At 28.6% G+C, this 17,111-nt stretch overlaps 1 protein-coding gene across 15 annotated transcripts in view; it reads right to left on the bottom strand.

The window, feature by feature from the left end:
* Positions 1-17,111, bottom strand: part of LOC129921182 (sorbin and SH3 domain-containing protein 1) — a 250,507-nt gene that overhangs the window by 72,673 nt on the left and 160,723 nt on the right. For 14 of the 15 annotated variants that reach the window (XM_056002893.1, XM_056002898.1, XM_056002899.1 and 11 more), the window contains 3 exons: positions 14,946-15,066; positions 10,077-10,109; positions 4,468-4,520 (listed from right to left, as the gene is read on the bottom strand). In XM_056002893.1, the coding sequence (XP_055858868.1) occupies positions 4,468-4,520; positions 10,077-10,109; positions 14,946-15,066 (207 nt within the window). The remainder of the gene's footprint in view (positions 1-4,467; positions 4,521-10,076; positions 10,110-14,945; positions 15,067-17,111) is intronic. The other variant, XM_056002890.1, reaches the window with a different exon arrangement.

The following is a 17,111-nucleotide window of genomic DNA, read 5'->3' as shown; positions in this document are numbered from 1 at the left end:
TAATGAAACGTGACAAAATGAAATCGGTATTAAATTTGAGCACTTTTAGAGTTTTTTTTCCAAATAGTTTCATAGAAAAGTACCATTTTTTGGTAGTTTAACTGTTACTAGAGAATGGAAACATTAACATTTTTAAAAATAATATGAGTTCACACAGTGCATGTTTTTTTGTTCACTCGTGATGTGATTTAATAACGTTGATTGCAATTTGAATTTTAATTAAGTGAATAAAAATAATTAAAATTTGACTTAAAGTAGGTATAAATCCACTTTATTTTTAGTCGAAAATTTCAGTCAAAAGTTTTTAAAGCATAAGAGAGACTGAGATTAAATTAATAAACACTCTCACTCTCTATAATGCTCAAAAAGCTTTTGACGCTGCTGTTAAAATTTTATTATATTTAAAACATTTTTTCTTAAACTATGCACTGGTTTTTGAAAAAAAAAAATAAAGAAAAATATCGAATGTTCATTTAACTGCCATTAGTCAATGGGTTTAATCCGCTTTTTTAACATGTTGTATAAGAATTGTGTTAAGTTTTCGATTTAAATTTAAAATTTTTAGCAGTTTTGTGGTTTTGGTAACTAAAACTCGTCAAGTTTCGTTAAGTTATAAGAAGCATGGCCAATCATTTTTCACATCAGTTTTATTTAGTTGTGTGAAATTTAATAGTAATACAAAAAAATGTATACTTTTCAAATAAATTTTAGGCCTCATAAGTAATAAATCGTTTCGGAAGAACTTGGGGCCACTAAGGGCCAATTTTTCAATAGTCAGATAAACCTCGGATAGATCTTATTCCTAGGAATAAAAGTTTTTTTATATTGACATTTATTCTTTTGATAGTCTAACTGACGATTGAAAAATCAGTGCTAAGTAGGAAGAAAAAATTTCTCATAAAATAATTAAAAAAAAAAAAAAATTGCGCACAGCGGCAACACGGCAAATGTATACAAGAAGTCATTTTGTTTTAGAGTCCCGAAGGGAGCATTTTAAAAATGCAAAAAATGTCAAATTAACATCCAATTTATTTTTGTCAATTTAAGCTTTACTTTTTGCAAAATTGATAGACGTGTATTTTTTTTTTTATTAGGTATTTTTTTTGTATCTAATAATTACTAAATTATTTAAAAAAAAATGTTCATGCTGTTTTTTTTTTATTATTTATTTATTTATAGTAGAAAAAGAAAATAGTTTTTCGACCTTTTTGTAAGTTCGACCCACAGAAATTATAAATTTCGAAAAATTCTAAGTAAAATATTACCCATCTTCCACGGGTAATAACAATTTTCAAAATTTGAATTTTCAAAATAAAAACAAAAAAAAAAAAAAATTAAATAGGTATTCTTAAAATATTCCAAAAATATTGTTTTTCGATTTTTTTTTAATTTATTATTACGGGTTCTCAACGCTTCTGAATAAAAATTTCTTTGAAATTATTTAAATTGTTTCGGAGAAAGTCAACAATCAAAAAAAAAAACACTTCTATGACAGCGGTACCGTTGATAATGGTTCAAAATGTTTTTTAATAAATACAAGCTCTTCTATTTTGACAATATAAAAGGTATTGTAAATTTGGCTTTTATACTAATTCAATTTTTTTTTTAAAATATGTACATAGGGAAAACTACCTAGTGACCGACACCTGGCACAGTTTTTCCGTTTTCTTAAGGTTTTGTTAGGGTGTAGCGTACGAAAACTATTTTTAACGCGTTCAGGCATGTATGTATATTCCATCAGAAAACACTTTACTTCATAGTTGGTAGTGATTGGTTTTGTTGTAATAAAAGGGGCAAGTTTCAAACCTCTGTGAAATGCATGAAACTTGAGAAATTCTTAAGAAAGACGTAAGTACAAATCATTGTTTAAACAATATATCTGTATATTGTACAAAAATTAAAATTGAATATTTTGTTAGAGAATTGCTTTGTAGATCTATTTCAATTTAAGTTATTACAAAAATAATAACATAATTTAATTTTACGTGTGGTGTTTATAACTAGAATATAATGTTCAACGAAATTCAGTGACCGACACTGGTGTCCATAACTGGCGCAATTAGACAAGTTTGATGATATAAGTTATGGACACCGTTATTTTTCTGCAGAATAGCAGTATAAAAGATCTCGCCGAATAGGCCCAATTATTTTGAAACCACTTTTTGTTTGCTCCTAAAGGCCTAGTTTACAGTTCACCGTGTAAAAAAACAAAAGATTCAAAGCAACACGTAGCGCTTTTATATAAGTTTATAAAGTGGGTTTCCTTTCGACTGTGTAAAATTACTTAAAAAAAAAGTGAAAGGAATCTGAAAACGGTTCATTCGATTTATGCAAGGTGTGTGTATTGTTTGACAATCATTTTCATGCACACGCTAAAAACTTAGCCCTTGTTTGCCTATTTTTATTTCCCTTAAGTTCACACATACTAGCTTTTAATTTACAAAGAAAACTTCCGCCTTCAAGTTTGAGGTCAAATCTTCTTTGTGTTCCTTAATCGTTCCTTTTAATGTTAAGGCATGTAACGTTTTGTCTGGGTCCTTATTCTGGTTCTGTGAAAAAATGAAATGATAAAATTTTCACCATCGGAGTTTTCATTCGACTTTTCATTTTATCATTCCATTTTTGCTTTTCAGCTAACTGTCCCTAAATTTTTCTGATTAAATAGATACGGCAATCGCAATAGTCAAAAGCAAAACGTTAACGTATGATCGTAAAAATATAATTTTTGACGTATTCTATGGCAACTTTTAATTTTCTTGTTAAAAAAAGGATGTATTTCCTTTTTAAATCAAAATTTGTGTCTTGATATATGTAGGTACGCAGTTCAACGGTTGTTTGTATTGCTCGACTGCTAATCTTTTTATGTTTAAGATCCTTTTTTTTTTTTGTTATCATGGCAGGTACCTACGTATTGTTCTTTTCACAGAAAATATTTCGATGAGAAAATTATTTTCATGTGATAGAATTTTGACTTTAATTTCCATGTTTCCACTGAATCAGAATCGATGAAAACTATTTTCATCAAACTTTTTACAGAACCAGAATAGCCCACCTAAAGTAGAATGTAGAACAGAGAACAGTGGTCGAATCACGGCACACGGTTGTTAACGTATGAACGCTATCTGTTCCTACCTTTTTCTTTTACCGTGATTCGACCCCAGGTATTGAAAATTAAGTTTTGTTATGCGTTGAACTGTAAGCTAGGTTTAAACAGTATTTACAAGTACTTGAGTGTTCGTCGGGGTCGACATTTTAGTCTATTATTTAAAAAGGCCAAAACAGAAGCAAAACAAAGACGAAGATCTGCAAAGTGCATTAAATGAATGCTTAGCTGCATTTACACTCTCAGTTGTATCGCCGGTGTACGATGTTCCTTCATGAACTAACACCGTACAACGAGAGAATGTCAGTAGTAAAACCGTCTTGTTGTTCGGTTCTAATTAAAAAACGGACATCTTACACACCGGCGATAAAACCAAGAGTGTAAATGCATCTTAGATATGGGTGTCCGTTACTTAAAAAAATCGGGTGTCCACTACTGAAAAAATGGTGTCGGTAACTAAAAAACCGGTAAGGTATTACATTTTTAATTTTGATATTTTTAAGGAATTTCTAAATTATTTATGCTTTCATTATACTTAAAAACCATTTCTTATAGTTAATTTAACCATTTAAATATTTAAAATTGAAGCAGTGTAGGGAAAGTTATGAATTTTCAAATTATCCCTTAAGGGTGTCGGTCACTGGGTACGTTACCCTACCTACATTACACATATGTACTAAAGTACATTTTTTTCAAATAACAGTTACGATTTTACTGAAACCAAATACAGTATTTTTAAATTGTTTATTTGCTATGTAAACATAGTTTTGCTCTTCTAGAACTATCAACCTCATGAAAATGTTGAAAAACCAATATTGTGTTAGTTTTCTAAGACCTTTAAGATGAATTCCTATAAATTTTACAAAACCAACCAAACTTTACAACATGTTAAAAACTCAGAACTATACCAATCAACTTATAGTAAGCCTCTTTAAAATTCCTCTTTCAAAAGGACATTGTGAGTATCGACAAGTTTAAGAAGTGTTCATTTTACCACACATATGTAAGTCTGCCAAAACGAACTTTTCCTTAGATTATATTTGCATGCATATAAAAGTCAGTATAACTGGATTAGCCTTTTAAAATCACTGCAAAACGCAACACTGATGAACTGAACCGAACTATAAAACTACATATAAACATGGTACTCTTGTAGTAGGTAGAACTTTGATTTGCATTTTGACCACCAAAAAACGTTCGTTGTCAAATATGTATTCAATATTCAAAAAACTCGATACAAAATTTATGCAAGGATCAACTTAATGCAATTTCCTTATATTTTCTGTCCTTTACACTTTATATATATCCTAAAATATGTGTTTGTGTGTGTGTGTGTAGTATAATATTCAAAAACATTTACATACCTCGATAAATTTCCCTCGGTGTAGTGTGGAGAAAGTTTCTGTTGGTCCAATTGCTTTTTTTTTTGTAGAAGATAGAAAATCCATATGAAGATATCCCCCAGAGAAATAATTACGCCATCCAAAAGGAACACAGGAACACATACAAAAAATATATGCCAAAAGAGAGGGAAAAAGGGAGAAAGAAAAGAGCAAAAATTAGATTAAAATGTTCACTTATTTCGTCCTTAGAGGGCCAATATATAATTTGTAAAATGTGGTCTCCCATATGGACATGGCATGCGGCAACAACAAGAACTTCTACTTTATGGTCTTGGTCTCTACTAGTTTTCGGTTAGACCAAAGTACCAACTATAATAATATACACACATATACAACCCCAAACCCCATCGTACGTCCATCCACCTCTATTTTTATGTTACCATATTACCATTTTATCACTTTGCTAGTTTGCCACCCCTTTGGAATAGGTTTTTTAGATTCCCTATTCCGATCCCGATCCGGACAAAGTTTTTTTTTTGTTTTTTATGAGTAAGTTTTATAGATAGGTATGTGTGCTTTTTTGTATAAGGATATGGGAAATGTATTTTTTTTTGTAAGTAAAAAATGTTTGGTGTGCAGATGAGGACGTTTACGAGTTAGGTACGAGTAGGTATATGAGAGAAAAGGACATTGAAACTTATGTCAATGCATACATTTATATGAGAGAAGAATCCTTAATGTTGTTGGTGTTATTGTTGTAATGGATTGCGCAATGAATGTGTGAGTACTTTTGGTTAGTTTTTCTTTTTTTTTTACTTGAGGTTATTTATTTATTTTTTGTTGTTGTTTGTTTGTTTTATTGTTGAATCATTTTGTGGATAGTTTTTGGTTTGAAGTAGGTTTCCCTACATAATCAAAGGTACTAGGTGTACCTACAACATCCTTGTTGTACCTACTCTTTATTTAATGTTCATTATTTTTTATTTCTATTTTAATTTATGAGGTGAGATGACTTTTAAGTAAAATTAACTTAACTACCTTTCGTATGCAAATCATGACTTTGTTTCTTTGTTCGTAAAGTTATTTAAATGAGGAATTTTTTTGATGAGATTCTTCTTTTGTGTATTTTAAGTTAGAAATTTCAAATTTTTGTTTTGGTACTTTTAATAGAATTAACTTGTAATAAAAGAAGAGTTTTTTTCTGTTAAATTTAAATAAATTTTATAAAACCTTAATGCACGTAATTGTGTTTTCGGAGAAGAAACTAATTATTAAAACTAATTTAAGGAATTGAAAAAGTTGAAGCATGTCCTGAAAACATCGTTATTTTAAATTAGATCGAAGAAATTCTATTTCGAAACTTCTTTGGTATGTCCTATACAGTTTTTTATTACAATTTTTTTCAACTCGTACAATTTCAAAATAGCAAATATGTCAATCAACTTTGAAATATTTCACAGAAGGACACTCCTCGACTCTGAAGAGTAAATGAAAATTGTCAATGTTAACAGTTGATAAATCCTTTGTTAAGTGAAATTTGTTGAAAGGTCTCCAGTTTAAGTGGCCGATTATTCAGCCAACGAATAACGATGTGCATCTATCTTACTCCTACGTGACTTTAGACGTGTTGTGATCTGCTCTATTGTACTGCATTTGGGCCGCAAGTTTATTTTTTTTTTTATTTATACATATGTGGTACATATTTGGTATTCGGCGAAATCTCTTATTTATATACATGATTTGGTTAATCAGAAACTTGTCACAAAAGGTCACCTGGTTTCATTTGCAGACTTTTGGTTTCATTGGTTTCATTTTTTGCCTAGCAAAAGAAAAAAATTCTTTACGAACAAAAAATTTAAAAAAAAATGTTACACATACGCCATAGTGACCGTTAAGGTTTCAAGTCAAAACGCATACCAAAGTCGTTGTTTCTGTAAAAATTAATTTGGCTGTTTTGAGACGAAAAAAAAACGAGTTAAACTAGATACACTACACACATACGATTTTGGTCACGCGACTATTTAATCGCAAAAATTAATCACAACGATTTTAAGGACAAATTTTTAATCGATGCTATTTTTTAAAAGTATGTGTTCATAGGCATTGAAATCCTTATGATCCATTTTTGCGATTGAATAATCTTGCGACCAAAATCGCAGGTGTGTCTCTAGGGTTAGGGTCAAAATTCTTCCGGGGTCAAAATTCTTTTGTCAAAATTCTGCTTTCAAAATTCTGCTTTTCAAAATTCTGCTTTTCAAAATTCTGTTTTTCAAAATTCTGTTTTTCAAAATTCTGCTTTTCATAATTCTGTTTTTCAAAATTCTGCAAAAAATTGAAAAGAATTCTGTAAAATCATCTTCTTGAAAAATTATCTGCTTATTTGATTACTTACCTTAGTAATTTGTCATTCTTTGAATGCAAATTAATTTTTGTTTTATAAATGAATAAATTTGAAAATATTAAGAAAAGGTTTTTAATACTAAACATTTCCGAAAAAAATTCAAATTTTTTTAATTTATCAATTAAAGATGAATATGCAAAAATTTGAATAAGAAAAGTAATATTTTGTATCAAACAACATCGGTTCCAATAAGTTATAGAATTTATTTGAAAGAAAGTCAGTGTATGTATTTTAAAAAATATTTGCGACACTTAAACAAAAAAATTTAGGAAAGTACCAATGTTGAATTACATTAATGAGGTGTATTTTTCTTTAGTCAGCGCATATGCTCTAAAAAAAAATACAGAATTGGCAGAATTTTTTTTGTTTGAGTATAATACTGGCAGAATTTTGAAAAGCAGAATTTTAAAAAGCAAAATAGAAAAAATGCAGAATTTTGAAAAACAATATTTTCGTTAAAAAAGCAGAATTTTGAAAAGCAGAATTTCGACCCGATCCCGTGTCTCTAGCCTTAAATCGTAAAAAATTGCACTGTACGGAATTTTGGAATGCTGTTAAGTTTTAAACAAGTAGGTATGTAATAGGAAGAAGATAAAAGTTTGTTTAATTTGAGTGTAACTACAGTTTTCTGTAAGTGCAAAACTTGGGGAAATAAATCACTCAAATTATTTCTACAAAGTACCTACACGGTACGGGACTTAGGTCAGAATATACCAAGAGACTGGTGTCAAATCTAAGCTGAACATTTTTGAAATGTCCAACTTTTTTGGTCTTGCAGTTTGAAAAAGTTTTACCCGTATTTGAATAGTTTGAAAAAGGTCAATACAATCAGACCTACCACGACTTTAACTGAAAATCAGGAATATTTAAAAATTACCAGTAAAATTTTAAACTGTCTACAAAAAACGCTTGTAATAATCAGAAAATTCAAATTTATTTTTTTTAAATACCAAAATCAAGATTTTTTAAGGTGTAACACAGATTTGTAAAAAAAAATACGTATACACCACAGTGAACGTTGACGTTTAAACATGAAAAAATGCTGAACATTTTTTTGTGTCGCTGCAACCAGTTGACTTTTTTGTTTATTAACTTTTAAAACTGTACTAATGTACTATCGACTTTTGCACGAGCTGTATTCTGTACGTGAAAGATATAACAAAATTGGAATAATATATAAACTCAGGAACTTATATAAGACATTTTTTGTTTTAATATAATTTTTTGACCAAGTGAATGTAGTACATCTATAACAATTACATTAACTTGATTAAAACAAATATATTTTTTTTTAATTAAGTCTATCTCACCTCATAAAAATAAAAAATTAATTAAAATAATATAACTTTTAAGGTTTTCGCGGGATCTTTAATTTTTAACCAAAGTTTTTTTTTATATTTATTAATTTTTAGAAACGCAATTTAGCTACAACATCTGGGAGAAAATACATAATTTTAATATTTTAATGAACATTCATAAGAAAATATAACAGGCAATTTATTTATTGGGTACAGTAATTCCATAAAAAAATTCTATTAAATACGTCAATATGTAGAAGATATGTTATTTAAATTTTATTTTTAAATATAAGATATCATTATTTATATTAATGAATATTTATTTTTATTTAAATTTGTTAGATTCTTTACTTTTTGCATGCTTAAGATTTTAATAACACTGACCCGGAATAGAGAACAAGATATTCATAAATATAAGGGAAATAAATAAATAAAAATAATATTTAATTTATTTATTTTTTTTTTTAACCATAAAAAGCAAACTTACAAATTGTTCAACTTCATAAGCAAAATCGATGAATGTACGAGGCAATGGATGGTTGTCTTTAAGCCACTGGGGTGAATTTTTGGATGGGGATATACATATATATATATTTTTTTTTGTTGTTAATTATTCAATATATGTTTTTTGGTTATAAAAAAAAGCACAAAAAAAAAAGTAAAACAAAATAAAAAAATAAAACAAAACAAATAAAATAAAATTCCATTTTAAAAATTTAAATACTAAAACAAATATTGAAGTAAACTAAAAGCAATATTAATTATTCAATACTCGCTCTAAAAACTAAAAACTAGAAAATACGTTAGAATTAATTAAAATACATAGTAGTCAAAATTCAATTCAATTTCAAATGATTTATTTTAAAACATAAAATTTACTATTTAAAAAAAAATTAAAACTAAACAATACGCTCACAAAGTCTATCTATTTACCTCGCCATTATCATAATTAATCAAATTAAATGCAATAACGAAATGACTTAAATAGAAATCAATTATTCGATGGAGTGAAGCAAAATTAAAACGATGTTTGTCATTTATTGTTTTTTTTTCTATATTTAAGGCCTCTGCCGTATTAAAGGCATTCATTCGTTATTCTAAAATCCTTTTCATTTAGTAAATACACAAACACAATGCATTTTATTGTAAATATGAGAATATTGAGAAAATTTTAAAATAAAAAAACCTTCATTCATTTGTGGGAAAACTAATTATTTTACAAAAAATATTTTTCCCTTGTATACTTTAGGGTGGGTTTAAAAATGGTATTTATTCAAAAATACGAAAATAACGAATGAGCGATGCTTTTGATTTAAACTCACATTATGTCAGTAACTGAATTATATATTAATGCCAGTTTCTGTATCATTCAATCATTCAATTCTGATATAAAATTAAATATTTTAATGATTTCGATATAATATTAGGGTTGAGCTATAGAGATTGTATTGCATATGTAAAGGCTCATTAATTACGACAAAAGCGTGTGTGCATAAAAGAGGTATAATAAATGCATTTGAATGAAATAAATATTATTCTCATTGTAATTCAATTTTTTTTTTGTTTTTGTTATTATGGAGTAAACATTTTGGTTAAAAACATTTTTTTGTTTGCCTTCATCAAAAACCATCTCATTACAGCGTATTTGTCGTTTAATCTAGTATAATTTAATGCCTTTTGTTTCCATATCATTAAGTTTTTTTTTTTTTACTATTTATAATAATACATTTTATAAAATATATATTCATTAATGAGTTAATTGATACCTTATGATTTTTAAAACTACTATAGCATCAACAAAACCAAAAAATTAAATAAGCAAAACAAAAGGTAAGATTAAAATAACTAAAAATATTAATTATCTTAATTAAAAATTCACTAAAACAAATAAATTTAGAAAATAATAAAAAAAAAAATGATATTAATCATACCCCGTTAAAGATGTCCATCACTTCGTCCCACCACTAGAAATGCGAAAAATATTTTTTTTTTGTTTAAATTTTGAATCAATTTTGATTTTTTTTTTTGTTTTCAACATTTTTGTAGTTCGTATTTCTATATCGAATAGTTTTGTTTAATATTATTCTAAAAAAATGAATGATCAGGGAAATGAAGAAATTAAGTATTTCATGCAAACTTAACTTTTAAAAAGTTATCTTTAGCCAAAAATGTCATATTCACTCTATAAGCATTGAGTAAAATAAGATCATTAACTTAACAAAAAGACAGTTTAACTCCCTTCGAAAGTTTCATTAGTAGAGATTTTTTTAAATGTAAAATCCTAAAAGTAGGCAATGATTTAAATGCTCTTTGTTGTTTAAGCAATATTTTCCTGTTTATAGGCTTTATTAATTGGAGTCATATAATTATTATGGAAGCTTCAGAAAAATAAATTAGAAAATTGTGTGCTGCCTACAAAACTGTGGTGAACATTTTCTGAATTGACATTATTTGTTTCAATAGGAAGTCCATGGTGCAGTTATTACAGTGAGTCATATAATTTTTGGTGCTAATCTTCTTTCGTGGGGTTAAAAAAATCATTTAAACTGATGGCATTAACCGTATGGTTCATGGTTTGTTCTATTAAATGTCACGCTGAAAGTCTGGGTTTAAATTCAAACTGAAAGTTGAAAGATTAGTATCTAAGTGAGAGAAGCTAATGTTTAGTAAAACCGTCTCTTGGTGACGGAGCCAAAGGCTGTTAGGGGTTTTAAGTAAAATAGTATCTATCATTGATGCAAGAAAATGTGGTAGTAGAATAATAAAGCATAAACTCCGTTAAGTATAGAAAGAAAACGGCTGGAAAGCTTGACTCCTACGCCTGAGAAAAAAGGCTAAAAATCAGACCTCGACTCGAAATGAAATACAGAAACTGCTTGTAAGAACCACAGAAGAAGAGCAATCAAATTCAACCCAAATATTACGGAGAGTGTGTGCTTTGAACTGGAAGAAATTTCTTACATCGAAACAAGAAAAACTAGCAGTTCAAAGAAAACAAGAATAAAGACATCAACAAGAGAAAATACTTAAGTGCGAAAAACGGCCTGAACCAATACGTCGTACATGTTTCGTGATAACCTGGTTCGAAGTTATTTTGCATAGCTTAAGCTGCTTCCCACGAAACGCTTTTCGGAAGTAATAGAAAAAAGTAATCCAAAGCTATTAAATAAGAAAACAAACTGGAGTGATTTTAGAGAAAGGCTTTTAAGTTTTATAAATTTAAGATCTCCCATGGATACAATCGAGCAAATTGACCATGAAGTGGAACAATTTATTGCTGATGTGCAACAGGCCGATAAAGAAAGTACTCCAACATTTTCTAATAGAAGACAAAACGATATAAAATATCCTTTAGAGATAAGAGAGTTGATAATAGAGAAAAGAAGAGCTCGAAGAAAATGGCAAAATACTAGATATCCAGATGATAAAACAACATTTAACCGTATAAGCAGCAATCTTAAAAAACAAATTTATAAATTCAAAAATGATTCACTCAGTACATTCCTAAAGAATTTAACGATTGATGCTTCAACCGATTTTTCGCTATGGAAAGCAGCCAAGTGCCTGAAAAGACCGCAGTTACAAAACTCGCTTTTGAAACCTCAAGAAGGGAAATGGATCGGTAACCCAAAAGAAAAAGCTAACCTTTTCGCGGAGCATCTTGCGAATGTTTTTAAGCAATACCCAACAAACGCGACTGAAAATAGCTTACAGTTTGTGGATAACCAATGTTGAAATACCAATTGTAAGATTAAAAAGAAATAAAAAGTATGTGTTTACATCAACAATCAAATAAAAAATCACCCAGGTTACGATCTAATTACTGCCCAGGTTATGAAAGAAATGCCTTTGAAAGCCTTCATAAAACTCCAATATATAATAAATGCATGCCTTAAGCAACGGTATGTCCCACACCGTTGGAAAATTGCTGAAGTTATTGTCATACCCAAGTTTGCAAAAGTTTTTGAAAAACAGCTTCTGAAGAGACTTAGCAAAATCATAGAAGAAAGAAGGTTAATCCCAAATCATCAGTTTGGCTTTAGAAATAAACATTCCACGATAGACCAAGTTCATAAAATAACGGATGTAATAGAAAAAGCATTAGAAGAAAAACAAGTATGTTCAGCTATTTTCTTAGATGTTGCTCAAGCCTTTGACAAGGTTTGGCATGAGGGACTTGAGTACAAACTGCAAAGGGATCTTCCCAGACAGTACTATGAAATATTAAAATCGTAAATCTCAGACCGATTATTTAGAGTAAGGTACGATCAAGAATATTCGGAATTGAAGAAAATAGAAGCCGGTGTACCACAAGGAAGTGTCCTAGGTCCTACCCTGTATTTACTATACACAAGGGATATCCCAGTTGGTAATCACACCATAATGGCTACTTTTGCAGATGATACCGCAATTTTGGTACCCGACATGTTCGGAGATTAAGAAGAACCAATCCTCATGAGCTTATGGTCTAAAAATCATGGGAAAGTATTAAAAGTTTAAACTTCCCCCAAAGTGATTTTACAAAGTTAAGAAAGAAAAATCTGATGTCGATCTCTCAAGATTGGTCCTGATAAAGAGGTGGTTTTAGTGGTTAAGAGTCCCACACTACTTGGTGTCGAATACTGCCAAGTGTCTTTTGAAAATTTCCTACCGTCAAAAATAATAATAAATCAGTAAATAATTGTAGATCAATTTGATTCTTTTCAGCATTTTCAAAGCACATTTTTTTAAAAATCTTCTCTCACATCTAATCCCACGAACAACACCTGCACACCTAAAAAAATAACCACAAATGAAAGATTCAGCCATCCTAAGCCATTCACAGCAAAATTTAATTACACAGCAGTATCGTAATCCCTATGAGTTAACTAAGTACCTTTAATCCTTTTATACAAAAAAAATAGTGCCAAAAGAAAATAATAATAAGACTTCAAAGCGCACTAAATAATGAAAGAGAATAAGGACTTCTTTTTTTTAAAGCCACCTCGCTTTTATTTCATCTTGATTGGAAAAAGCGCTACAAAATACTCACAACTAAGTATAGGATTTTAATCCTTGAAGCTATAATTCAATGAAAATCCTTTTTGCTCCTTAATTGCAATTCCATCTCTCCTATTTATTGGAAAATCGAAAAACAAAAAGAACAAAAAAAAAACAATAATAATCCCTTTTTTTTCAAAAAAGAGCATCAGTATCCTATCCTTGCTCGATTTTTCTTTTTAATTTTTTAAGTCATATATCCACTTGCACTCTGGCTTCACAAAAGGTGCAAATGTAAGTTCCTTTTTAATACTCTCGTATTATAGTCGTAGTAGTACACAAAAAGAAATGAAAAGGAAGAAAAAAAGATTTAAGTATTTTTCTGTCTTAATTGCGAAAATTTAATTCCAATTTTCACCACGAAACGCCCTCATCATTGTATTATCTTCTTTTTCTTTTATTTTATCAGTATGAGTGGGGTTTTCAAAATGGTCGATAGCCCCTTTTCTCATGGGTAAAGCAAAAAGGATAAATTGATTTCACTCTTGGGAGCTCGACTCCCGACTATAAGATACGAAAATATGATTTATGATATCGCGTATCAGAAAGGATGAATATAAATATTTTAAGGATTTACAATATTTCATATACACATATCCAGAATATAAATACACGTACATTTATGGGAAAAAGGACAGGGAGATTGTATAAAATCGAAATATATAAGAACATCAAGAACTGAGGTTCAAGTATGTTTTTCTTATCCTTGATACCAAGAATGTATGTTAAATGTTTATATTATTATTTAAAAGGATACTTTACTGCTTCAAATAACATAAAATATCCTTCTCAGGATAAGGACAAAAGAATTTTTTGTGGTAGTATAAGTGGGTAGAAATTTACATTTTCTTTGCAAAAAAATTAAGAGAAAAGTAAAGATTTATGTACGAAAGTTGATATTTTGAGTTTTAACAAAATATCGTTGCTCTTTCTTATGATCAAAAGGTCAAAAAGGAGTAAGTTATTACTAAGAAAATCAGTAATATTTTTCCTACGTTAAAGCGTTTTAATTTCTGATACCAATTTAATTCTGTAGAAATGCTTCCAGATAACAGCAAAATCCTGTTTTTGTGCCAGATACAAAATACAGTTTTTGACTTTTTTTTTGTATTTGTCCTGGACTATTTTAGAATCCATGCATTTTCCGAAGAACAACAAAAATAATATTCTAGAAGATAAAAATAAACAGAAAAGGACAACACAAGAACAATACAAAACAAACTGGACCTAAAGATGGACGTTAAAGGATGAAGAAATAATTTATTGATAGATTTCAAGAAAAAGGATATTTTTTTAAGAGTTATGTAAGCAAGCACACACGCACACAAAAAAAAAAACGACATCAAAATAGACAAAAATACAACAGAAAAGGAACAATATTATGCAAATACATACACAGTATATATCATAAATTCATAAAATCACAGTTGAAGAAAAGGGAAGGGAAAAGGGAATATATACGTAGACAAGGAAAAAGGAACAAAAATAAAATAAAGGAGTTGGAGGATTTAGATAAATGAATATGATGTTTATGTTTTTTTTTAGTTTTTTTTTTTTTGAATGTACAGATATTATGCTGTTGTAATAGTATACCTATCTATACATTTGTCGTATGGTAGGTGGTAGTATAGTTAACATGTGTGTGTGTTTTTGTAGAAGAGTATATAGAGACACTCTTCTCTATACACATACTCTAAACTCACTTAAGAATATTTTAAAATTGTACCTCTTCATATACATATACTACACGTAGTACGTACCTCTTTCTTTTCCTTTTCGGATACGGATGAATGACCGGTAATGTAATTCTCAATTCTGCCAGGTTGAACTTTATAGGATCCTTGGCCTGATTTAACAGGATTTGGCATAGTACCATAAAATCTGTAAAAATATAAAAAAAAAAACAAGAAAAAAGAGAAAATATAAAATAAAATATTTCAAGTTGATATGCATATTAGGTAAGAGCGGACAGTAGGGTTAGAAAGTAAAAAGACCTACGACAATTTATTTTACACTTCTTTTTTTAAGAGGGAGGAAAACTTAGCTTTCAGAAAAATACGCAATAATGTTGTCAGAAATTCTGCGATACAGTACCTACTTATCTAGAAAACTTCTTATTAAGAAGTTCTAAGTTTTAGAGAACCTAGGTAGTTCTGTTTAATAAATCTTATCCGCACAGAAAAGTATAGAAAAGATCCGAAAAGTACAAGTTTTTGTGTTTCATGAAACAAAAAACTCTCCCCAACTTGATCTACAATCTGTCATTTTATGTTTTATGAATTTGTTCAGCACAGAAAAGTTCAGTTTTTTCTGCTCCTACTTTTGGGGTAGAGCAAGTGAGTGAAAAGTGTAAATTTTTAGCTGTTGTGAAGCAAATTGTGAAGTGAATTTATACAATTCTTGTTTGTTTTCAATTTTCAAATTAATTTTTTTCGAAAAATATATAGGGAGAGTAGATTCACGAGTAAAAGATTTACCTGTACATTTTGCACGTGAACTACTTCACGTGCGTCGTGAAGCAAAAGTCTCCAATTTTTTTTTTCACCACGAAAGTTCACAGGAACTTTCACGACTTGCTTCACCAAGTATTTACTAGGTTTAAGAATTTTTGATTAAGAACAAAAAAAAAAAAAATAAAATGCACAACTGGGGTCGCACGTACTTGCTCTTATGCGTTAAAGTTACTCTAATATTAAAGATTTTATTCAAGAAAATTAAGAAAATTTAAAATTTGATATTTTCAAGAAATTAAAAAAATAAAATCTGTTTTTACAATTAATTAAATACCATTTTAAATGATCTTTCAAAAAAAAAAAACGAAGTAGGTATGCGAGTTTACTTGTTGTATTAAAAGGAATTTTTAGAAAAAAACTTTCGAAAATCGTTTGAGCCGTTTTTTAAAAAAAAAATTTTTTATATAGAAAAATTTTCTAACATTATTCAAAAAAAAAAAGTTGGTATGCCATTTTGAAGAAATAATTTATTTACACATAAAAACGAAATTTCAAAATTTTTCATAAACCGGTTTTCAAAAAATTGATTTTTCAAAAAAAAAATTTGAAATATTTCTTAAAAATCCAAAAGTGAGTTTTTTAAAAATGTTCAAAAATTTTAATATTACTTTTACTTAAACGTTTTTGAATAAAAATTTTCGTTGAAAAAAAATTTTTTTTTTATTTAAAAAATTGGCTCTTATGTTTAATACTACACTCAAAAATTTTAATCAAAATCGTTAGAGCCGTTTTTGAAAAAAATTTAGTTTTCTATTTCCGTTATATGACAGGTACCGTTAGTTTTGTTAAAAATTAAGGGAATATAAAAAGTGCTAGTAAATCATTTATTTATCTAAGAAAAAAATTATTTCACGAAATGATTTAAAATTAAAAAAATTGCAACAGATATAGACAACTGTCAATCTTGTTAAATACGAAGTTGAAATTTTCTGTTCTTTCTTGTTCTGACAGTATTTACAAACTTGTGCTGCTCTAATCTATTCTTCCCAAGATTTTTTTCATTAAACATACTTCATATTGTATTAAGTTCTTTTAGCTTTAAAATTCACTGGAAAAGTTTTTTTTTTTATTCTATGAGGAAAATTGGTAATTCCTAAATGCCAAAAAGTTCATGCTAATTGATCGTAGTGATTTGCGAACAAAATGCTTGGAGTTGTATGATCTAAAAAAGTCAAGAGATAATTGGTTTCCATTTGCAATTATTCGGATTTCTTTAAGAACGATATTCCTTGTAAATCATGAAACTTGAACTTTCGATCAAGTTTAACAACTTAAAGTACGAGATAATTTGAAATTAACATCAGTTTGTTTGAAACTGCATTGAGCACGATACAAATTTCCGGCAGTCGAGCAAGTTTTTCTTAGTTTTGTTTGGCATTTTAACGATATTTTTGTTCGGCACGATTTTTTAGG

Source organism: Episyrphus balteatus, chromosome 1 (assembly GCF_945859705.1).
Source record: "Episyrphus balteatus chromosome 1, idEpiBalt1.1, whole genome shotgun sequence".
NCBI lineage: Eukaryota > Metazoa > Arthropoda > Insecta > Diptera > Syrphidae > Episyrphus > Episyrphus balteatus.
Note: the sequence above shows the minus strand (reverse complement) of the source record. Positions and strands in the feature narration are given on the sequence as shown.